Source organism: Neopsephotus bourkii, unplaced genomic scaffold (assembly GCF_033783945.1).
Source record: "Neopsephotus bourkii isolate Nb327-2 ecotype Australia unplaced genomic scaffold, CSIRO-AGI_Nbou_v1 NB_941, whole genome shotgun sequence".
NCBI lineage: Eukaryota > Metazoa > Chordata > Aves > Psittaciformes > Psittacidae > Neopsephotus > Neopsephotus bourkii.
Genome location: NW_026901435.1, coordinates 2368865 through 2394949, shown reverse-complemented (window position 1 = coordinate 2394949; position 26085 = coordinate 2368865). Strand labels below are relative to the sequence as shown.

At 40.8% G+C, this 26085-nt stretch overlaps 1 protein-coding gene across 1 annotated transcript; it reads right to left on the bottom strand.

Moving 5' to 3' along the window:
• Positions 1 to 1641: 1641 nt before the first annotated feature.
• On the bottom strand, positions 1642 to 25650 carry HMGN3 (high mobility group nucleosomal binding domain 3). The gene is given in 6 exon segments (XM_061358374.1): positions 1642 to 2033; positions 2150 to 2263; positions 4578 to 4625; positions 5272 to 5301; positions 11122 to 11172; positions 25454 to 25650. Coding segments are annotated over 6 exon segments (441 nt in total). The 5' UTR covers positions 25469 to 25650; the 3' UTR covers positions 1642 to 1850.
• Positions 25651 to 26085: the final 435 nt, after the last annotated feature.

Sequence of the window (26085 nt, the reverse complement as noted above, 5' to 3'; positions counted from 1 at the left end):
TCCCACATAGGCTACTATCCTCCATTAGGCTACATGTTTTGTTACGGCCCTCTCTCTGCCTTCCATCACCAAATACAGAGAATTAAATTTCCTTCCAAAACTAACAAATTCATGATGCAGACAAGAGCCTCCCCTTATTTGGCTGTAGTAAGCCTATCACAAGAGCAGAAGTGGGGTTTATCTCAGTGCATGTCTTAACTACTATTCTAGTCAGCATATAGAGTTTTAGTAATCAATCATCAATTTTTTAAGTACAGAAAGGCTTGGCTTCTCTTCTGTTTTAATTAAAAAGGCAACTGGAGATTTTTTTCCAAAAAATAAATAGAACACTAGGTCAGGCAACAGTCATTTATTTATTGACTTTAACAAGCAAAAGGTATCCTCAGACATGACGGCCAACACTTGAGCAATACAGATCAATGCTACTGAGGAACATCTTTTCTCTCACCCCTCCCATCCCAGAAGTAACAACAGAAATACCAGGGCCCTAGAGAAGAGAGAAGGAGAAAAATTATAATAGGCGCTTAGAATGAGCTGCAGAGTTGAAACATGGACACTGAAAAATCATTAGCTAATCTACCACATAACCACAATCACCTCAAAAATAATTTTCATTGCTCTGTTTCTACTAGGTACCAAAGATACAGCGCTGTTTAACAGCTATTTCAATGTATTAACAACTGTCCTCAGCTGAAGCAGAACAGCAATTGCTATTTATATTAAATTTGAGGCTGCAGGTAGAAAGGTTTCTACAGAATACAATGCAAGTTAATGAAGAGAGAGCAGGGGAGAAACAAAGCTACTTTTAAGTTACTGTACGTCTCTATCAATCAAGCAATTCATTCTGTATTGATAGCTCATTGCAGACACAATAACCTGATAGAATATGGCAATTCTACTCACCCTGTGACTGTATCTGAAGAATGTATCTATGAAGAATGTTATCTGTAAGTCCCTTAAGTTGTGGGCCACTGAAAATCCCAGCCTGCTACTCCTGTGTGGGTATTTCTCATATCAGACATCAGCATAAAAGCAAACAGACTGCATGCAAAACAACTGTTGCTAAATCCTTTAGTCTTCCTTGTAACAGCTGAAATACAAGTAACGCATTCCTCAGATGTAGAGAAAACATTAGGAGGCTGTAGTTTTGCAGGCAAGGAGACCTTTTATTTTAATCCATTAAAAGAACCCAAGATAGTCAGCAGGTGGCCACATCTATCCATGTTTCATTAAAATCACATAAACCCTAAGTACAAAAGCACCACTGATTATTGCTCTAGAAAAACTGCATGAAAAATTCAAATACGCACAGTAAAAACATCACCATATGCACAAGACTTAATTTCTTAAAGCAAGTGTATGGAATGCTGATCCAATTTTACACATACCTTGCAATATTAAGTTGATATTTATATTACTTGGCAACAATGGGAATTTCTAAAAGCACTGTTATGAGAAGGGAAATGTTCATATACAGTTTAATATGTCAACTATCATAGTCCTAAAAAAATTAGCATTTACAAAATACTTGATAAAAATATTTTTTAAAAGTTGTCCAAGAGGTACATAAAATGAACCCAAAATTTTCATGATATTTCATTCATTCTTGTCACCTACAGATTCAGTTTTCTGAGCCTGTAGAGAAGAAAGAAAGAACTGAATTACTATAGTGCATTGCCCATCGCACGCCTAAATACCCAAACTACCCTTGCTTCTTCCATTTCTTATTTGCAACATCTCAGTTTCAAACCTATGTCCACCTCACATTTACACAATCAGAACAGGTACATTCACACACTTTTCTTGAATTATTGGTCCCACCTTTTCAAAAGCAATACAAGCCTTACCTGTCAGCTTCCATTGTTCATACTGAAAAGCACCACACTACTATCTCTTTCTATGCACTGCACACATGCTGAATGCTCTACCGTACCCTCAACTTTCACTGTTTCAATCTGCACTTTTACTGACAGTGTGCTGGGTAGGGCACCTCTGGATGTTCAAACACTAACAGTTGAGCGAGAGATGCGAATCTGCAATAACATTATGGGCAATAAAAAGAAACATTATGAACATGCTATCAATGTCTGAAAGGCTGAATCATTAAAAAACACTGATTCAATCAGCAGGAGGTATGTGTGTAAAGTACCTCTTCAGCTTTATTTTCACCATTTTCAGATGGTGTAGTACCTTCCTTTGCAGCTTCTTGCTTTTCATCCTTCTTCCCTTTACCACCTTTGTTGGCCTTTGTTCCAGGTTCCTTCTGACAGGAGATTAAAAACATGGGCATAGACATTGTATGAGTAGCCAGCACCCTACATCTTTAGGAAAAAAACCCCACCTTCATATGAACTAAAAAGCAAATCTTGGCAAGCTGCATATGCTGGACTGAAACAGAAAAACAAAGACTACCTGGAAAATGTATATCAACAAAAGTTATACAGAGACTCTCAAAATTTCTGGAAAATGCTGGTGTCTGCTTCTTATTGGGATATAAAAACTCCTTAGACCATTTTGGTAGAGCTGAGCTGTATTATAGGGAAGTATATACAATATATATGCATGAACAAATACAATTATAGTATATTGAAAGCTTATTCAGCCAAGCACAAACACCACACTTGGTGTAACAGCACTACATTTTCGATTAGCATGAAATATTAAATTAGATTTAAAAAATTAAGCATTTTTGTTGGCTGTTCTTTTGTTAGTTTGATAACATCTGTGATGTTCATTCTGTGTCAGTGAAAGAACCAACCAACACACTAGGGATGCAAACACTGATACAATTCCATCTGCAGCAACACAAAGCAGAGAATTTATCAAAAGAGGCTATTTTAACAGCTACAGTTTCATTTGGAGACCTGCTCTTAAATGATTCCTATGTTGAAGTCTGCCTTTTTTTTTATCCTTGCTCTATGTACATATTTGTATTTGTGATCTAACGCTAGTAGAGACATATGTTACGAATTTTAAGTACCACGGGATATAGATGTTATTTAATTGACAATTTTACATTAGTATTTAAAATAGCTTTGGTAAAAACTGTAGAGATCTTCTATGTGATCATTTGCTCCAAATTCTCCATGCAAAATGGAAATAGTACCTGTGAACAGGGATATTAAGGCCAGCCTCCTTTCACTAACTGCCTCTCCCCAGTGATCCCCATACAGGAGTGGGGCAGTAAGGACGGAGTGCCAGTAACCCTAGTCCCAGAGCAGCCTGAATGACTCCTTTCACCCTTCAAAATTACACAGCAGCTATGATGCTTAACTGAGAAGTTTATTGGTGGTGAGTGTCCTGACTCTTTACCTACAAAACAATAAGCTAATTACTTGACTTAGAAAACCTATAATTTGCAAACTTTTAGCAACAAAAATTATCTCAAATCCATACCAGGTCCAATTGTTTACAAGGAGGTTCAAAGTACACACTTACTGTTTTCTGTTTAGGAGGCTGAGATGAATATACTCCTCAAAATTTACTTCTTAAATTCAGTTAGTTTGGGAAAAAACCCCCAACAGATTACTGTATTAAAAAGCTACCAAGAATAATGTTGTAATGGATTTGAATCACCTGAATTGAGCTTCAAATGCCTTTCATGCAGCTTAGGCTGCCTCCTTAACACCGAGCTCATTTCACAATGCATACATGAAGCTACAGAAGCGCCCATATTCCCTTCTTATTAATACCCCTTTTAAGAGGGAGGAAGATGGACTCAGCAAGACTTTATGAGTAATTTAATTTCATAAATCATAAAGTGCTTGAAGTCACAGAGTTTTGCTTTCACACACAGACTCTGTATCCTGATACTTGCCACACTGAAATGCCAATAAAAGAATTTGAAAAATATAAGTGTGAGGAGTGTTAGATTCAGTTTCCAGCTTTTTTTTTTTTTCTTGACAAAGCAATTGTTCTTATTTAACATTCCCCTTGGGCACAAATAAATCTACAGTTTCTGAAGTACATGATCTGTATGCAGGAATCCGGAAAAGGTATTTCAGACACTAATAAGATTTTAATTTGACTGTAACTGGCCTAGAAAAAACAAACCATTCAATTTAAATGCATTTAATTTCACCTTTAATTATAATTGTGCATTCTCGGCAACGGCCAGGCTTCAAGAACAGATAAGAGTTTCTCACTGTGAAATGAAGTACTGCCCCTCAAGACAAGGAAACAGGATGGCACTGAATAATCCCAAATTCCACTGTAGAAATTGCTAGGTCTCAGGGACAGCTTACTCACCAAACCTGTACATCCCAGAAAAGGTGTAGGAAAGGTAAAGGTTCTTCTTAAACTACAGAACTCACTACAAACTAACATGGTCTGCATATCAAACAGGCAAGACATTTTGTTTGGGCCAGTAATGAGGCCAGGAAGGGGTGGAACAGAAAGAAAAGAATGATCTAATTTGTTTCTTTTCCTGAGGGGTGGGGGGAGCAGGGAGCTGCGGGGAGGGCAGGGGAGCCGATGCCTCACAAAAATGTTCTGAACTGAACTGTTTGCAGAGCAAAGCAGGAGCACACTTGTTTACTATTGGCTACAATGATGGCATCAGAAAGGAAAGTATTTACCTTGGTGGTTTTCCTTGGTTTGGGTTCAGGTTTTGGCGGAGCAGGTTTCTATAAAACATTTTTAGTTGCACAACGTGTTAGACGTATTATCAGAAGCCAGCTAACCACCTCCACACTCCAGCCTCCCCCACCACACACCTTCCCTGACTTCCTGCTCATTAGTCTGCATCTAGAAACAGACTCAGAAACCTTAATGCACAAAGGCACCTCATCACTGTACACACCCGTTCTCATGAGCTCACTCATCCAGCAAAGCAATTTGGGGTCATTCTAAGAGTAAACATGGAGACAAGCAATTACTATTAAAAAAATAAAATCAGGTATGTTCTAACAGAGAAGAGGAACTAAAACCAAACACTAGCAGTGGCATCAAATGGTCCTTGAAGGACTGCTCCTTCTCCTTCCCAGAGAAGTAGTTGCTTTTCCACAACTAACATCAGCCTGCAAAACAGTATGAGGTCAATACTGCAAATAACAGTGTTGCAGTGAGGTGGGAAAATATGTCTTTTGTCAGAACAAACTAAAACCTGAAAACCTGAAACCAAGACAGCACAGTCAACTTCAGCTCTAGAGTTCTTTAATATCTCTCAGCAAGTATAAAAAGTGAATCAAGCCAAATATAACAAACCTGTTTGGTCTGAGAAACCATATGTGCCTAGAAAAGTATATACCAGGAGGTGTTATACATACTTACAGCTGACAATCTTGCTGATCGTCTTGTGGGCTACAGAAAAAGAAAATAAAAAAAAAAAAAAGGAGAAAACATTTTTATAGGCTTACAGCAAACAGTATACAAAGCAATATAATACCAGTCATTTCATGGTGACAGCATAAAATATGCCCCTACCAAAATACATCTCTATTGACAAACACAATTCACTTTTTCCTCACCTTGAACAAAATTTTACGGAGACAAAGTGATGTGAAAATCAGCAGTAAAAGCTGTTCAGGAATTATAACATCTAAATCTCCATATGGTTTAATACTTCCCTATTTTCCAAGTCCCTTGCTGCTCCATGAAAGGGACTACCCTAGCTTGACTACCACACAGGACACCAATCCTTTCTCATAAATACTCAGAATGATGTTTCTATAACCTAGCAGATGCTACATGTAATAGCGGGCAAAAAAATGCCACCTGATTAACAAGAGAATGAAGTTACCATCCTTCCCTAGAGGATATCAAGACTGCTAAAATTTCAAAACATGAAGGTAAGTCCTTCCACTGCCTAAGTTCCCCACACACTCAATCTGAGAGTCCAGCTGCACAGATACAGGACGAGGGGGAGAAATTATTTCTTCAATTTAAACAATTCTCAAAAGGAAAGAAAAAAGATACTCTGATTTCCCCCACCTTTATCACTTCAACACACTTCCTTATTCAATTTTATTTATCTGTTCTTTGTCATAAATTTATTACTGAAGTTAAGTCTTAGAAATAGTTGTAAGCTCATTAGATTGTTCACGGTATTTCTGTATTCATTAAAACAGATGAACCCATGATCCAGTCCCAGAGCATGGTTATCAAGCAGTTAAAGTTTAGTCTGCATCAAAAACCTGCCAAAATAAATGGACAACTCAACTGGGACAAATACCCGATGTAACACAGCTTAAAAGGTGAGTCAAATGTATCTTCTTAATTAAAGCATTTAAATTGAGCTAAAATAAACATGGCTCTACGCATCTTGCAACATGGAAAAGCTGCTGTTAGTATCTGAAGAATGCAGTAATTTGTATTCACTGAAGCCATTTAAGTATTTTTAGTGGAAAGCAGTGAATAGCTCAGACCTGCATTCAGTAAAATAAAGTCTTGTAAAAACACCTTAAGATATTTTCATCTATCAAATATTTATGCTGTAAAATAATGCTGAGGCCTGGCATTATTTTACAGCAGGTTAAATAAAGCATTTCACTTGGTCAGGTAATCAAAGAACTCCCAGCTCAAGGTATCTTCTTTTACAAATCTGTTTTCTTAACTGGTTCCAGTGCATTTGGGCACTAGAATATTTCATTAACATCTATTTGTTTCACAGGATATATGTTATTTTAGATAAATTTTCATTCTCTCCCACATTCCCAAACTGTTCTTGTTCCATGACTGGTTTCATAGAAGGCTTGTATTGCCATAAGAAAGGCAGCATAAAACCCCAGTTATTTAGAAATGCACAACAGCTAAATGATTTTAATTCTGATTCAGAATGTGTAAGTATTTTGTGTTATCTAAGGAGGGAAGCAAAGTCAGGTCAGCAAAAGTCACATTTTGATGTGCTTTTGTCCCCCTCCAAGCAACTGTACTAACCTAGAAACTAGCAGCTCACCCAACAATCAGTTTGACACTGGCCCACTAGGAAACTTTTACGGAAAGTCTATGAAATAGAGCAGACACAGAACAATGCTGCACGCTTCCCTACTGCACTAGCTTCTGGCAATCTAAAGCTGTGAACTTTCCAACCTGGGTATTATATCCACACCATGTGTTTATTAGTCCCTGAGGGTCATTTTCTCCATAAATTTGTCTAATAATGTAGTGAACCCATTTATACTTTCAGTTTCCAGAACATCCTGTGGCAGTGAGTTCCATTAATAGGATTATGCACTGTGCGGAAAAGAGAAAAGAGGAAAACCTTCCCCCTCTGTTGTCTTTGCTTTAAACTTCTCACCTTTTACAAGGTTCCTCTTGTTTTCAGGTTTCAGGAGTAATAATTTCCTAACTGCCTTGCTCTGTGTTACTGATGATTTTATCATGCCTCTGTTATATGAAAAATCAAGACAGTCAAGAACCCTAGAAAATCTGAGTGGTTTGTTTTCTTTGGGCTTTTTTGTTTATTTATTTGGAGTTATTGTTTGTTTGTCTGCTTCCATTTCAGTTTCTGGTGGTTTTCCGTTTGCTTTGGTTTGTTTTGGGTTCTCTCCCTTTCCCTCCCCCAACCTGCTCTGCATCCTTTGTCCCACTATACTTAGTACTTTTAATTCTATCACGACCCTTATGAGAAAGAGTCAGGAGAACATTTACTAATCCCACATCTGGGGGATGAGTAAAGCCCACTAATTACTAATCCCACATTAATCTTGTGATACACTGATAATTCACACTCTGTCCTCTATTCTAGTTACCTTTTGTTTAGAAGAACCAATGTCTTCTAGTAACTATCCACTGATTTTACAATCTCTCCCCTGATGAACAGCCAATTTGGTGACCATCACTCCCCCCTGTGTATTCATTTGCATTTCTCATTAATCAGTTTCAGTTGACATTTTATCACCTAGTTATCAGTGATGTAACAGCCTTCTCGATCTCTGGCTTCTGACTACCCTGATAACTTTTTATCGGGGTAGTCAGAAAGAGAGGAGCAAACTGCAGAGGAAACTTCTGTCCCTCTTCTCCTAGATCGCTCATACTCAGCAGCACAAGCCCAAATACAAATCCATCCAATACTCCACTGGTAAGTCTCCTCCATTATAAAAATTAGCTACTTCTCCACTCTTTTCTCACATATGTATTTGTTACCAATTCCTAGGAAGATCATCCATTTAATCCATGCTAGTTCAGCTTCTGTAAGAACCTGTTTCGGGAGCATCATCAAAAAATGTTCTTTCATGCAAGTAAACTCAACTGTTATGCTGTCATCCTCAGACCTGTTGACCTCTACAAAGAAATAAAATGCCTGAAGTATGACTTGTGTGCAAAATCTGTCAACTCCCTCATTACACATTTGTCCATATACACTTAAAAAAACCACAACCAACCAACCAAAAAAACCCCACAAACAAGTAACAAAACAAACCCTCCCCTACTTTTGCAAGTTACGACTCCAGGCTTTATTTTTCAGAATCCCTTATGTAAAGTCCTGGGAGCATTTCATCACCTTCAGTTACTCTGGTACTAAGGCCAAAGCAAGCAGTTTGGCAGTTGCTGGGGAATACTGTTTATAGTTCTCGCTTACACTCCATTAAAGAACGTCCTCCAGACTCTACACCCATGAGAAATGGCTCTACTGTGAGAACCTCCCTAAGAATTCTCCACAGCAGGAGTTTCTTTCTTTACTGTTTTTCAGCTTCACGTTCACCGTGCTGTAGGGTTTGCTCCTTTCCTCATTATTTTCCATCAACACAACAATACCTTTCAAAGCCAATACATTTCCCCTATTTTGCTGTTAGGTCATTCTGGGCTTTTCTGTTTGGCTGTTTGGGGGAGGGGGGCAGAAGGGTAGTGGGGGCTTTTGAAAAACTATATGCATTTCCACAAGCCTTTAGCATGGCATACCACAGAGCCTCTCCGCCACCTGAAACCATTAAACTTTTTTGCCTCTCCTTTTAATAGACTCTATTTATTTTTTTTTAAATCCCTTTCCTGATATCACATCTGACCACAGCAGAGTTTATCTGGACTTAAATTCTTGCAAGGATGATGAACCTGAATCTATTATGGCCACAATTACAGAACAGTTCTCCAACAACTGTCTTTTTAACTAGCTTCTCAATACGACATAGAACCACATACAGCTGATTGTTTTTTTATTGGTCCTATGATTTGTTCCTCCAGGAAACAGGCATGTACAGTTCTGACGTCTTTGTCTTTCTAAAGCTATCCTATCCCTTTTACGAAATGTCTGAAAGGGAACCAGAATGCCCATTAACAATGTCCTTGGAGCCCCTCTGATCTCCCTTAACATCCCACTGCCATTTTAATTATTGTGGTCAGATGACATCTGGCACAATTTCTACACTGCATACTTCCCATTTATACATGGCTTGGCAATCCATAAAGGATTCTGTTGTAGTTATTAATACAGTTAATCTAGAGAAATATTAAAGACACATAATAGAAAGGCATTCTACCACTAATGCAACTTAGCTCTCAACCCTGTGTAATTTGTGCTTTGGTGTCACAGTGTCCCCACAAATTTCTGAGTTACCCATTTTATCAGTGTTCTCATTTAAAGCCAGACATTCTGAATTTCCCAGACTTAGATTTGTAGCTTTTGTATTTTGTCTCATCTGCCTGTTTTCATAGATGCGAATTAAACGTGGCCGTATTTCTCAAGGCTGCTCTTTACATTTTCAGATGCAGACTTCTATGGCTTCTGTGCTTGCCTCTACTCCCACCCTATGGACTCTCAAGAACATGCCGGTCTCCCCTCAGATGTTTAGTTTAAAATAATTCAGAAATCTCCTCAGTGCCATCCACAGAGGTCTGGTTTTGTTCAGACTGAAGCCACGCTTTCTGTTTATAGTCTACCTATTCGAAGAGCTCCCAGTTTCTAATCTAATCCTACAACTATTTTCCTCATTTGCACACTAAGAGCTATAGGTGTATCTGCTGAGACTATCTTACTTTGTTGTTGGGTTTCCCTCCCTCCCCCAGTAGCATCTCACCTTGAATGAAGACTTAAGAGCTCTGGTACTTCATTCAGCAGGCCCTCTCCAGACAGCCTTTGTATTTCTGTAAGATTCTTGGTCTTCCTTCCTTACGCTAGTAATCAGATCTCAAATTTTTACGAGAAGGAACTTTTCTGGCTCTTGAAGTTGAGCAGAAAAAAACATTCAGAGCAAAGGAGATTATATTTTTAGTATGATTTAGTCAGCCTTTTCATACTTTATGGAAAAGAAACTGATTTGTCTTCTAGAAAATACCACAGGAAGATACTGAAATATCAGAATCTATTCCTCTTAGACCTCCTTTTTACTCTACCTGTTTTTTTCCTGGAGCTTATTGAAAACTTTACTATTGTTCGAAATATTTTGGCACTTCCACTGTACCATCTTTCTCTGCCAGCCTGAGCAACAACCAACTTCTCAATTCAGAAAGTGTAAAACTTCATTAGACTACTTTTTCCTGTTCAAATATGCTCAAAGATTTAGAAGAAGAGTAATTAATTATTAATCCATTTGAATATCCACCTAATCTTTCCAAGGTTCTGATTTAACTTCATCTGCCACAAAAGATAACAGCCTAAGAAAATGAATCCTCATAATTCCCTACCTGTTTTTTAAATTCACATTAAGAGCTGTGACAAACTACTAAACTTTACTGTAGAGGTCAAGGTATCACTAGCTGTCTCCTTCCCTTCTGTGACATAAGTTACTGTGCCCTTAAAACAAATTCAGACAAAGAAAACACACAAACGTGTCAGCTGCTCCAGTTTAGAGCTTGGTATCTTAATTCAAGACACCCTTCCACCAGTCACTTAAGCTAAGAATAGTTTTGAAGCAGACTGGCTGAGGTGTGCGCATTAACCCTCTTCTGCCAACCTGCTAGAGACAGAGCAACAGTTCCAGGCAGTAACACCTTACACTGTTGCCACAGGATCCAGCAGAGTTTGTCTATCAAAGCCCTAAGTGTTTCTTAAATTTATTTTATGCATTAAAAACCTGCACGAATCCTCAGTACACCAAAAGCAGTTTATGCTAGATAAGCTACAAATGTGGTTTACTGTCATTATTCCCTCTAAAAACACTAGAGCAATACTGCAGATCTCCACTTAAACAACTATATGCCAAAAGACATTTAAAACAATAAAATAATAAAATAAAGAATACTTGCCTCTTGTTTAGTTACTTTTGCTGCATCCTTGCCTTCAGCACCCTCTGGAGACTGAAAGAAAAAGTCAGTGGTTTTATTACAGACTTAAAAGCAACCATGCAACAGCAAAACAAAGATTATGGGTGAAGAGTCTTCATACATTTCAGCAACTTGAAGTCTGGCAAATTTACATTAGTATTTACAAGAAACACTGTACCAAAGTCATTCTAGATTTTCCAAGCAAGAACACAAGGACTGATCATCACCAGGTACATACATATCATATATCACAGAGCACCCCTCAGTGGTCCCTCTTGCCAGTTAACTAAAGCATCTGCAGGTTCCAGTGGGAGCTACATCACCTCAGCAGTTGGCAGCACAAAACTATGAACTGGAAATCTGAGGTTTGTTCTATAGGGCTTTTGAAATTTCTGAGAAATTTAACATGTTTCTTCCCAAACATGAACCTAAGTAGTAATGAGATATGATGAACCAAAAAAAGCACAGCATTACTGAAATGAGTGATTTTTTTACCTCATTTACTCAATTTGTGCCTCAAGTTTACTCAGCTGAAAGCTTTAATGGTATCTTTCCTTCATCTCATCTCCTCCATCAGAACAGCAAAAATCAGTAAAACACCAAGACACCCACAGGAAAGCTAGGGACAAACATGTTCCTTCTCAAGAACAAAGTATCAACCCTACTTATTTTCGAAGGTACTACAGAAATGTTAGTTAAACCACAGGTATATGTGTGTAAAATCAAGTTCGTGAGGTGTTGTTTTGGGGGGTTTGCTTGTTGGGGTTGTTTGGGGATTTTTTGTTTTGTTTGTTTTTACACAACTCAAGATATATTATTTCATGTTTTGCAAATGACTGGGTTCTCACCTAGGAGCAAATGGTTCATGGAAAAACAGCGAGCAGCAGCAGCAGTCAGAGAACTACAGTGTTTCAAAAAGGCATTTAGCAGGCAGCAGAGAAGACAATTTGCTTCCTGTTTTGTTTTTCAATCAGTAAAGGAGCAAGCTAGCTATCTTTCCCCTTGTCTTTCCATTGCAACCCTAACCCAAACCTCCCCCACAGATCTTGATATGGAATGTCTGTTACACAGTTATGGTTTGGAGCAAAGAAAAAAAAACCGGCTAGTGTGCAGCAGTTGACCCCTGCCTTCTCCTGGCACTGGACTCTAACATACTTAGAGAAGGACACCCCCCACCAGAGAATAAAACATGGCTTTGTTACTCTGTGCTCTCCTGACAGAAAGGAAGCATGCCACGACAGCAGCTGGTTTAAAAATCATCGAAGTAGCTAGAAAACAGCAGGCAGTTAAGCAGCACTGCGCAGCGCAGAGCAACTCAGAATAGCAACAGCCAGGCATCCAAAATGGAGCCTGGCTGTTCCCTATGCTACTGCAGCCTCACCAGCCACCTACAGGATCGTTTCAGGTTTGCATGCCTAAAAGCCTTTCAGCTCGGTTACTGAAGAGTCGGTACAGCTTGACGCTGCGATGCAGGGAGCATCAAAAGCCGTAGTTTGTACAACAAAACCAAGTAGTTCCATGATGACTGTCAGTAACGAAGTCTTGTTTCCCACAGCTTCCCTCTTCAGCTAACGATACAGTACAGGTTCTGGAGACAGCTCTTCTGTAGCCCATGAATTTGTAACTCCTGCTTCACATGAGTTTTCTCAAGTCTAATAAATTTGCAAAGCACCCTTTCCCTGGGGGGGGAACTCGAATGGTGTCTTTCCTGACCTGAGCACCTATTTATAAGGAAGGTCTCTCCAACTTTATAATCTTTTCTTCACAGTGGCCAAGAGGCTCAAGCTTTTTAGGGACAGGGACAGAAAGATGGCATGATTCATTTCCATTGGAAGCCAGGCTAAAAAACACTACCAGAAACTAAATGAAGCTGACACTCCACAATCAGGCTGTTTAAACCTGCTTCCCTTTCAGAAGCTTTGAAACAGGGCTAAATCATCACAAGATGGCACTGCCACATGCTAAGAGCCCTGCAGTAATTGCCCAGGTGCAAATTTTCACCCTTCAGTACTGCACAATTAACATGCAGTAATTTACCCCACTCTCTTTAGAACTAGTAAAAACCAAGTCTCCTACATGACGGACAGGGCAGCCTGACTTGAGATGCCAATGTAATTGCTTGACAACAGATTTTAAATGTTAATGAGGCTAACCACGGGGCGGGGGGAGGAAATATATTAAAATACTCTTAATGCAACCACAACCACTGCATACTACTATGATACATTACCAACATTACTTAAATTGAGTTAGCTAATTAGCCCAGCATTCCCTCCCAGGTTAGAAAACCCAAGAGCAATTCTGAAGGCCACATAACTCTCCTCTGCGGAGGGACATGCACAGTAATAATCTCAGAAGTGTGAATAAGCAGCAAGGGGTTCTGACATGTTCTCATTTCCATTTCAGACCAGCTTCCTCTTCTCTGCAACCATTACAAGTCCAGGTGTTTGGAGGCTGTGCACATCCTCCCAGGGCCTTGGCTCCCCACATGCTGGCAGAGCTGTGTGGAAGGCCATGTCATGAATAAGGTAATTGATCCAGCTGAAAAACAGCCTGCTGCTTAAACAAATTTATAAATATATATACAAATTATAAATATATAGCCTTCCCCGCTCCAGCAGAACCATTTTATTGCACAGCTGCACAAACAATTGAGCCAGTACAAGACTGAAGTGGCACGGGGCAGTTGCAAGCAGCTTGGGACACTTTAAGCCAACAGACACATCAAAAAACTATGTCAGATACGGTTAGAGTATATTTGTTAAAAGAGGAAGAGAAACTTCCTTTCCTGTCTGCGATCCTGCTTAGACATCCCAGTGAATCCCAGCCGATCTGGATCTTCCTGATAGTTTCTGCAGTACCTTTTACCTCTCTCTAGGGACCAGAGAGATTCGTACACGAATGGATTTATGCCAAGCATAGTTCCCAAAGAAGCTGGCATGCCACAAGCAGCGAACGTCTGCACTAGCATCTGGAAGTCACAGGACTTTTAGTAGATACCACCAAAACCTTAAAGTACTTGTCTCTAACTCTTCCACAGGAATCCTTCCCCCATCTTTTGTCCTGGTGAGAAACTACTGAAGGATCTCTGATTTCAAAGCAACCAAACATACTAAGCAATCCCCCCCCCCCTTGCCACGTTTTCCTTGGTGTAATGCTGTGGCTCACTATATTTCACATGACAGCCCACTTACATTTAAACACACCCTGGATACTGTGCCTCACACTGTAAACTAGTCAGGAGCAGGACTATATAAACTGCAAGTTTTGTGCAGCAAAATCAAAGACCAATGCAAGCACTGAACTGCTTGACAAGGTCACTTCTCCAACCTCAGTAATTCTTCAGCTATACTCTGTCACATACGTGTACTACCCTGTAGACCTTTTGTGCCTTACTGTATGGATACCTACAAGAGACAAGACAGACAAAAAAAAAAAGGCAAACAAAGACACAGATTATGGCGATTTATTTTTAATTCTCCAATCACAGAGGTACCCAGAAGGAAAGCAGCTGACTGGCTAACTCTAAATATGCTTTTCACATTTAAACTAATAGCAAGTTTTAGGTTCAGATGACCACACATTGTGTCATAACTCAATTAGCATTACATGTTAGCAATAAGATTGTAAATTAAGCTGTAGCTAAGCTTTGTAAGATCTGTCAGAGCTGCATAACTTTTATACCACAAGACTAACCTGGAAGGTTGCATACCAGATTCCCTACCCTACCAGCAATCAACTCTTTTTTTATTATTTGCTTTTTTCGCACCCCTTTTTAAGGACAACCTACAAAAATTAATTTGAGAAGACAGAACAAAACAAAGGAACATGAATACAGTATAGAGAACATTAAAAAAAATATCAAAGTAATATCAAAATTAAGCTTGTTCGTATACACAGTTCCTGCATTTCACCAGCTGTGAAATATACATAAGAACTAGTGCTTCCCCGCACCAGGACAACACTGCAGTATCTGCAATACCAACACCATTACAGAGCTGTTAAACTGAAAACAGAAAACTATGCAAATGTTTTAAGGAAGCATTTAATAGTATACACAGGCAAATTTTAAATTGTCCTTAAGGCTGGGTTTACCTGGTAGAGATGCACCACAAAAGAAACTAAAAGCTTCAATTTTTCTAATCAAACCCCTGCAAATATAAGCAGGATGTAATGAAAGTACCATAACAAAGTAGTGAAAGCACCTCCCTGTTCAAGAGATCCAAAGGTATGTTTAAACTTGCAGTGACTGGCTTCTGGATAAATATTTTGTGCTTAAATGGACTGTACTATTAAAGAGGAGTACATTAAAGAGCATGAAGAATGAGAATACAAGTATGCAAGAAGTAACAGTCAGTACAGAAGGTTGCTTATAAAATTAAATAGATCACTCATTCTCTGAAGGATCTTATTACCAGCTGAAAATCAACACCCTGGCTCTGATGGGACAGAAATCAGTCTTTTCATACCCACATTAATTACAAAAAAAGCAACCAAAAAACCCAGACAAACAAAAGAACGAATGAAAAATCAGATGCCAATTTCATCCTAACTGCCAGCTTATCAAGTTAGAAAGGCAGAAAGCCTTAACTGTCCTAACACTTGAGCATTCTCCTCCCTTCTTTGCAAGCTGTTCTGTTCCAGCCACATCTCACTACGCTGCCTGCAATGGGATTTGCCAGTAGATACTTTCCTGGCTCACTGTTCTAGCTGCCTTTTCCACGATGTAATACTTTGGTCATTCCTCCAACAACTTTCGTCAGCAAAATACAGGCTTGGAACAAAACTACAGTGCAAGAAGAACACATATCAAATCCTAAGGCTTTTCCAGGTTTACTGCACCATTTTTCTATTTTTTTTCTCCCCTCATTTCCCTTTGAGTAGGACTCTACATTAGACTAAATTTAATACAATGTATTGTTTCCCTATGCATGCTAGAATTTCTAATTATTTGTCTTCAGAGCACTTCTGAATTTTGTGCCTGTTCATAAATGTAATTAAAATACTGTTTATTTCTGGGTTTAGATTAATGAAGACTACATACTGACTAATTTAACATCAGCCAACTCCTACAACACCCTTCTAACCACTGTTTCCACATTTATCTCCTTCAGCATCTTACCATTAACCTTTGTTTATAGCTAGTTCTTTCATCTGTTTTCAGCAGATAAAACAGTGCTCACTGCCAAGCCAAGAACTTTACAAGTAAAGTTCATTTACTGTAATAAATGCTTTAAGAAAATCAGGTATTCTTCCTATTATACCTGTTCATTTCTTTTTTCTACCTAGAGCCTGATCTTGACAGGGAAAAAAACTTGTATGCCACCAAATGAAAAAAAAACCAAGTAATTCTGACAAAACTACAAGTGAAGTACATAATAAATCTTGTTAGGGATGGATTTTTTAAATACCCAACCAAAGTGATACCTGTCTTGCTCTCTTCCAAAAAAATCCATTAGAAAAACCCAAACAAAAAATCCTGCTTCTTATTCTTTGAGTATATATTGAGAACTATTACAATGAAGTATTATACAGTATGTCATTTTTAGATTTAAATCCCTCCATCTTACATCTATTAAGAGCAGAATATTTAATTTTCTAATTCTTTTGGGGAGAATGTCAAGATCATAAACCTCTGAAAAGACAAGTGGTACTTAAAATCTTAAATATAAAGAAGACCATTAATATCCCCTGGTATTAATAAGCAATTAGGGGGAAAAAATATCAGGGAAAATTCTCCACTCTTGCTAAGAGATTCAAGCCAAAGAGTGACTGGTTGATATGCACTGCATTTTCAAAGAATATATAAGAAAATAAAAATACAAACAGCCTCGTTCTAAGCAAAATTATTAGGTTTAGGAAATCCATTTTATTATATTCCTTAATTCTTAAGAGGTAGCTTCTGTGAGCAATTCCAGACAAGCCAGAAACCCAGTCAGGCCTTGGGTACTTCTAGATATCCAAAACCAGGGAAAATAAATGCTTTTCCAGAAGAGGAAATTCCTTCACTGTAGATTGAGGTTTTGCTATTCCCACTGAAAAAAAGGTCAAAGATTGATCAATATAATTTAGAACGCATTTGTATTTGTTGGGACATTTTGTAAGTCTCACAAATGGTTTGGTTTTTATTTTTCCTTCCGAGTTTGTTTTCCCTGTAGTCAGATTTTTTAATGTGACATCTTCTACCTACAGCAGAGTGAAGAAGTAGGAGCAATTTCTAGAGGCTCTGATTAAAAAACAAAAAAACCAAACCAAACCAAACCAAAACAAAACAACAACAAAAAACAGCATTGTAATTTAAAAGTAGACAGTTCCTTTTTCAGCAAGTGAAGTAATCACATGCATTTTGAAAAATACAGATCAGCCATGGGAGCAGTGAGCACAGCGCATTTGAAATTGCTGTTTCCTCTTACACCAAACGTAAGAATTCACCTAGGTAGTAAGTAAATTCTTGTCCCAATATTTGCTTAATCATTTTACTGCCACCATAAAATAAAAACACAGATTCAAAGAATATGATGGATGAAATCCAATCCCCAATAACATCGTTTGTTTGACCTTTCAAAGCTGATTAACTCATCTAAGTCAACACACACAGGCAATTTTTAAAACTTTAAAGATGAAGTTCCAAAATCTGCATCTAAATTGAACTGATCAGATCTGCAAAGCAAAGCCAGCACAAAGTACATCTGAAAAAAAACCCAGTAATAAAGAAAAATATCTACTTAAAGATTAGGCAATCATTTTCAGTAACAACCAATTCCTGAGAATAGCCACCTCTGACAATGAACATCATATTCTGAATGACTGAGAAAGGGTGTACAATTCTTCCACTTCTAGAGGACATAACTGTGATAAAACAATTATCTAGAAAGGAACCTTTCTGTTGTTTCAACTAAGTGGTGCTACAGGACATCAGACCTCTGAGACAATGATAGCAGGTCCACAACTACGAGGTAGGTACGAAAGGCACAAACTGATACAATGCCTTAGATACACCGACCTTTTACAGCCCGGTAATAATTTCAGCTGTGGTTAACAGCAGTATTGCTCTACTACAACAGCCAGAATAGAGGGTTTCATAGAAACCTAAAAACAGTTTCAAGAGAAAAGAAAAATAAAATGTCTCCAGGAGGGTGCAGGTAGGATAAGGAAGAAATGATACAGCAGAGATGAAGGATGTTTTCATACTACAAACAGCACCAACACGTCTCCTCAGCTCTGCTTGAGAGAAATGAAACACTGCAGAGGTAAAAATGTCATTAGACAGCTGACTGCCAACTACAGAAGCACTGTCTACTACTACTACACTCAGGTAGCTTTAGGACAATAGAGAAAGCTAGGTGGCAAAAGAAAAACCACCCAACAGTCCCAACAAAGCCCATGTTGATGAGAACATACACAATTTTTTGTTCTCTGCAGACCAATCCCAACATTCTCAGGAACACAGCATTTTGTATTTGCAGCTTTCAGTGTTCCCAAGTACACCCACTGTTTACTGCAGGAAGACAGGAGCTGTATCTCCAAGTTGCAGGTGTAATTAACTGAAAATTGGTAATTTCCAAAGACACCAAAGTGAAAAACCCCAAAACAAAACAAAACACAAGCCCAAGGACTCCTCCCTCCCCAAAAGGACTCTATTACTGACCACTAAGTTGTTCTGATTATTCTAATTAATTTCTCCCTAAGTTAAGGACAACCAAAGAAGGTCTGGCTAAGGCCGATAAATGCCTGGCTGCTGCTAAGAAGAGTTCTGCCCTTCCTCACCTACTCATTCCTGCCCATAAGCCAGCTTAAGTCTTTGTGCCAAGATACGGGAAACTAGATCAGCAGACATATCTGGCCAAAAACTACCTCAAACATGCGCTACCTCCCACAGACTAAATCAGAGTAAGAACAGGAATGAGTATCTGGAATTACTTCTTTTGGCCTATACATGCCATCTTGAAATATCTGTTTGACTACTGTCCAAACTGTGAGCCTCACACTGCCAATTTTGCCAACAACAAAATTGGTGTAAGAGCATCTTACTTCTGCATACAGCCAATTGCTCATTCCCAGCCTACCCCCTTCAAACAGGTTACCACAAACTCCTTGTGTCACTGTGCAACATGTCTAAATTGGAACATAAAATGATCCAGGATTTAAATAAAGAAAAAAAATAATCAAAAGCATGTCCAAACTTGTTAAGTAAGCAACCGTTAAGAGGATCATGGCCTAAAATGTAAGTCCAGCAGATGAAAACACCTTTTCAGCTAATGGACCATGGGATAAAACATTGTGTGTGCTGGTTTTGGCTGGGATAGAGTGCAGCTAAAGAACAGATAATAGATGGTGGCCATTATGATCCTACAAAGTGCTAATTTCCAAGAAGAATTTCTGGTTTTCTTTGCACAAAATAAAATATAGCGATCATGTCAAGCAAAATTCAACTTCATATAGTTCCTCTCAAGGTACACCTTGGACCATACCAGGCCTATTCACAGCTATTGCTTGGGTATAAAACAGCACAGAAAGAGAAGTTTTTCAAGTAACACAGAAGAAAAGCAGCCTTAAACTAGATAGCTTATACCTGCTACATCCTATTTACACACAGGACTTCTTTATTTTTCAAACTTAACAATACTGGTACTCTAGAATACAAAATAATGTTACCACCCTTGCTGTGTTGAACTATTGTATATAAAAAGATTACCTGCACCTGGTTAGTTCTGAACTCAGAGGTGACAACTTACAAAGTAGATTGTACTAGGCTACACCTCACCAGATATCACGCTTTAATGCACCCAAGGACCACTAAGGATAATTTTTAATTGGCAATTCACTGAGGGTTGCCCATTAATGAAGTCTAATTGTATTTCAGTGTGGTCTAAGACGAAAATTTATATACACTGTCACGAATTGCTAATGAATGGGTCAAATTTTTTAAAGACTCATATAAAACAATCAGAAATATTTTAGATCTATAAATCCTTAGTCAATGAGCTTTTAATCTCCGTAACTCTAAAAAGCAGACTTCATGTTAGAGATGATATAGTTTTAGCTATGACTATCTTCAGTATAAAACATGGATGAATATTTCTGCATGTAATTTAACAGCCCTGTAAGCATCATTTAATGCAACATGGCATAGCAACATTTCCCAAGCATGGTTTTCCTTCGTGCCACTCAACACTGCTACACTGTATTACATCCAAGTGTACCATGCACAGATAAAAATCTGTGACCTTCTCTACTTAATTTTCCTATGACAGATGTAGGCCCTTTGAGTCAGCCTGGTCACAACAGATACTTGGTGTAGGCCAACTAAGCAGTTTGCAATTGCTTTAAATATATCGAGGTTTAAAATTCTTAATAGCTAGAGATTCATTACAAGAGGTACAATTTCTAAAATCGGTGAGAAAACTTCCCTTGTAGCAGAAGACTCCTGCAATCTTCTAAGTTGCTCAGGCACCTCTTCACTGTGCTTGAATGTTAAGTGCATGTTTACAAAGCAATCATTTTACCTGTCCCTGCAAAGGATGTTTAAGGTAGAAGCCCACCTGAAGGCTCTGCTGGCAGGTTACGCAGGAGTCTATCAAATTCAGGGATACCTCAGCGATGCAGATGCAAAGAAGGTTATCTTCTGCTGTTGCCTACCCTGTTTTCCAGTAGTAACTAAATGGTCTAGGACTGATCTAATAGGAAAAGTGGAAAAACATCTTTTCCTAGCTCTGACTTCTGCTCTTAATCTTCATGTTGCACAAGGAGAAAGGAGGAAGCAGTAAGCAGTTAGCATGAAACATGGGGAGTTCAAGCAAAAGTCTAGAACAGGAGTGGGGAGAGGGCAGCAGCCAACACATCTGGATCTCATACTGAGCCCCTTTACCCTACTAATCACCTCCAGATCATGAAATAAAATACAGAACCTCTCCTATTTCTGCGTCCCACTGCTACCAATGTGTGCAGTTAGTTGTGTTCTAAGCAAAACTGAAGTGTGCCTCTGCTACAAAGAGCTTCCAACCCTAGTAATGAAACAAACTGTTAAGAAGGTGCATGTCCTCACAGCATCACTGGAACTGCTCTCCTGCCACGTAGCTTCAAAATGAAGATAACCACTATGTTACATGTGGTATGTTGAACTGACATGGACTGATACACAGCTTAAGTATCAAAACATGGAAATGGACATGAAATGCAGCTGAACAGCACTTCAGTGTACTTCATACTCCTGCACCATGAACACAAACTCACCCACTACTCTTTGCACAAGATCTACACCTCATTCTACAGACCAAAGAGCAACAGTGGACATTCAAAGCCATAGCAAACAGAACTGTCATCTGTAGAACCCTCAGCTTCATTAGTTAATTGGTATATGATCATATACAAGTTGCTCCAACAAAATTTTAGAGAACTGGTCACTACTGCCAAGTTACTCTATGTACACACCACAAAGCAAGACAGCAAATTTGGAGAAGTAACAACAACAAATGCACCACTTGAGTGCAGAAGGTGCTTGATAGGGAAATGGGGCACAGACGTAAATGGCCAAGTTGTTGGAATGGTCCCTTCATCTTGGATTCTGAGCTTAAGATGTCTGTCCAGATTTTTTACCGCTCCATCAGTGGATGAGGAACAACATTTATCTCTGAGTATTCATAACACTTCAGAAATGAAACTCAAACATGTAGAAGAATTCCACAAAGAGAACTCAGTTCAGGTTGAGAAAAAAAGGAAAAGTAGAATTTAACAGCTCTAGGTTTGTAAATGTAAGGACGTGTGTTTAACTCCAAGGACTAGAAAACACATTGATTGACCTTACTAGTTGTTTTGCCAACCAGGTAAGAGTCCCATGAAAAAAATCTAGCATGTGATCCTGTAACTAAATGCACCATGATAGGACAACTCTGGAATATCGCACCTTCTAACTTCCAGTACAGAAGCAGCATTCCAAACAAAATACTTAAAGGGTTTGTTTTTCTGTAGTAAATATAACTAACTAGTGTCTCAGACTTTAAAGAAAATGAATTTGCATTAACAGAACAGGAACCTGCCACAGATGTTCTCCATTACATTTTCACAGCATCAACTGTATTGCAGAAACTAACATTTCTGACTACACAGAAGTGCCGAATAGCCCACAGAAATGGCTAATTGAACCATATCTTTTATTTGCTCTGAAGCAAATATTTAAAGATATTGAAAAAACAACGAAACTTTAAAAAGTTACATTTAGTCCTCACATCTGATTCAACTCCAAGTGTTTTCAGAACAACATGTCAGGTGTAGATCGTGTTTTACAGCATCAGACTAAAGAACAAGTTGGGTCATTCTGTAGTGCAACCCCAACTAACTGAGAGGCTGAACAAATTACCACTCAGTCTGTTAAGGTCCCTCAGAGATGATGGACATTCTACTTAAAGGGCTAAGTACCATTCATCTTGATGACGATCACATTAAAGCTGATGTATGTATGCTTATGCAGACAGGTGTCTGTGACCATACCACAATCCTCCTCACCATCAGGTATGGAATGGATCTTCATCTTTTTATGGCTGACATCCAGACATTTTTGTTTGGGCCGTTTTCAAGGTCAAGGTGTTTTCCAACATGACCCAAGAGTTAATTTAAGCAAGCGACAAAACACCTCAATCCATTTCATTGTTATCAATACCACAACAAGCATTCTGGTTTATCCCATGCTGTCATGTCATTCTTCTTGTGAAAGGCCACATTCACACCACCACATGTTATTACAACAGATAAAGCATGCAGTAATCTGACAGGAGTCCAGAGTTCAACCCCTTTTTGTTTTAGCACAGTATTTAACACCATCTCAACACACATGAAGTTTTTCCTTTTCCCCACAATCCTCAAGCAATGAGTAACAACATCCCAATACCTTAGGCTGCAGCCCTCTAGAGATGGGAAGACAGCCCTATGTTTTTTTGTTCATAATAGTAAGGCCAGGGACTCCGCAACTGACTTTGGTTACATGGAGATGAAAAATAAAAGAAAAATCAGACATGAAAAGAAAATGGAACAGAAAGGACAAGCCAGTTTAGATAACCAAGGCATCCATAAAAACAGGTACAGGTTGATTTGTGCCCTTTCTGCAATATGATTTATTTATTTACCCCCGTAACTGTCAAGATTCCTCATTTTGACTTTTGACGTTTATTTCCTTATAAAACTAAGTGTTAGAAGGGTTTTTGTAAGTTAGAAATTTTAATAGAAGAATTGACTAGGCACTGCATGTGATGGTTTTGTCTCCATGTGGAAGCTGACCAGTGTAATCATTCAACTATCACTGCATGACTATCTTCTCACCCTGTGGATGTTATTCTGGAGTAAAAATTGACTACTGTAGAATACTTAGGGCAATTTCACTTTTTCTCAAAAAGCAAAGCCATTAATAACACACTTTTCCTGGAACCAGTGCTACCCAAAACCCACACTTCATGTATAATCTTTTTTATTTAAACATTTACTTGTACAACGCTAAGGAAATTAAAATTGACTGTGCCATTAAAATTCACTTCCATTGCTCTGATCCCATATGCAATGTTTTTATTACCTTTTTATCTTTCCAGAAAGAAGACTCATTCGTGTGGACTTACTACTCCAACATCATTTCTCTTGTTAAACATTTCACAACAGACCACAAAAAACCTACAAGAGTGACTTTAATTCTACCCCTGCTTACGCAGGCCAGCCTGAAATGTTATCCACAGCATAAGAACACAGAAGAGCAAAGGAAACAGGATAGGAAGTGTCAGAAGTTGTGGACATGGGCACATGCTGATTTTCAACTTTTTTGTGATGATAAGCAATGGTGCTAAAACAGCAGAAACACTACCTGAGGCCTACATGAGGATGCAATGACAGAAGAGCAAGAGGAAAAGCATTCCGTAACTCCAAGCCCAACTGTCCCAGTAAACACAGTCAGCCCCACAGCTGTATCCATTTTCAAGACTGGAATCACGTTCATAATGATGAATTAAATAATTCAGTAGCGTACTCCACAATTTGACACTTTGACACCTCTCATAAGGAATAAGGAAAGGACAACAGCTGAACACAGAGCTATCTGGAAGCCATCATAACTTTATTAAAGTGCTGAAATAGGGTGTGTTAGGAGGTCACAGGTGACATTTGGGAAATCCCCCAACACACAAATTGCTTTGCTTTGGTTGACCTAGTTACAATTAAATGACCGCAGCTATGATTTTTTGGCACTGCGTGTATCAGCGCCAAGCCCCTCGCTGCCCTCACCCGGCGCCTGCAGAAGGCACGGCGGCGAGTTCCTGACGAGGACCACCTCCAGCGGGGCCTCCCGCGGGTGCGCACCCCTAGGGCCGGGCGCTCGCCCCTCCGCCGCTCGCCGGGAAGGGGGCCAGCTGCCGCCGCCCGCCCTCAGCCTGCCTTCTGCCAGACCGCAACCGCTGCCCGCGGCCACGACGCCGCGCAGCGAAGAGAGTGACAGAAGAGCCACGAAACCGCACCACAGCGAGACCGGCTGCCGAAGGGCCGCCGCCTAAGTTTCTCCTCTCCCTTCGGTCTCACAACCGGCCCCCGCCGGCAGCTCCCTCCCAGGGCGGCTGCCCGCCCTGAGATGCCCGCAGAGCGGAAAACGGACGGCGACAGGGGGACACCGGCCATGGCCCCTCACCCTTCTCGTTGGGCCCCCAGCCCGGGGAGAGGCGGCGGGGGCCGCGCGCGCCCCCTCAGGAGACGCCTCCCCGCCCCCGGGGGCCCTGCCCGGTTGGGCGCCGGAGTTGGTACATACGGGTCTGCCGCGGGAGGCGAGGAGAAGGGTGTAGTTTGTTTTAAACATGGCTTGCCTCTCCCCTCCTCCCTTCTACCCTCGGAGCCATCACCCTGGCACGGTGAGAGGTGGCGGCAGCGGAATCCGGCCGCCCCTGGGTGGGGGCTACCTCCTCCCCGCCGCTCCCCCCGCCGCGGAGTTTGCAAGCAGGAAACTCCTCCCGCCGGGGGCCACGGGCGAAGCCGCAGCTGCTGCAGCGCTTCTCCCCGGTGACGGAGGGAGGGAAGGGGGGCCTGGAGTTGTGATCGCGTCTTCATCCCCCGGGGACGGGGCGATGGAGCCCCGCGCGGCACCGGGAAAGTAAACAGGGGGCGGCAGTGCGGGGAGGGGTGGAGGGGGCTTGCAACAGGCAGCAAAATACCCAGGCGAGGGAGCAATCCGCGAGCTACGGCACGGCGCCGAGAGAGCAGCGGGCGTCCCCGGCCCCCAGCGCGCAGCTCACTCACCGGCCCTGCCCGGGGGAGACGCGGAGGCAGGACCCATCACACGCCCGGGGCGCCTTACCTTTCTCTTCGGCATAATGTCCCTGCTCCGGGCCGCGAAAGTAAAGCGACGAAAAAAGCTCCGGCAGAAGCGTGGATCCGCCCGGTGGCAGTGGTGGCAGTGGCGGCAGCGGCGGCGGCACCGGCGTCGCTAGTGCCCGCAGCTGTGCCCGCGCCCGGTGCCCGCCGCGCCGCCCTGCCGCCCCCGGCGCCCCGGCAGCCCCCACTGCCAGCGCCCGCCTCGCCGATGAGGCGGGCAGAGCCGGGCAGCCACGGCTTCTGATTGGCTCCCCAGCTGCATCGCGCCCCCCTCTCCGGCGGGAGCGGGCTAATCAGGGGCAGCCCGCACGGGTCAGAGGCCGGGCGCGCGGGGACGGTTGGGGCCAGCCCCGGGCTCTGAAGGGAGCGTGGGGCTAGGGGCAGGGCTGGTGGCCGGGAGCGCTCAGCGGGAGTCGGGCTCGTTCGGGAGCGGATGGCGAGGCGAACCGGAGAGGTCTGCGTGCATGAGGCTAGTTGCGTGCGGAGAGCGGCAGCTGCCCGAAAAGGCTACAGTGCTTGTTGTACAGATGAACTATTTCAATCCCTTTAAGTTTCCCTTCGTTTTCTCCTCCTCGACTGAAATCTGTATTCTTTCCTCATCGTGGGTGTTCTCCT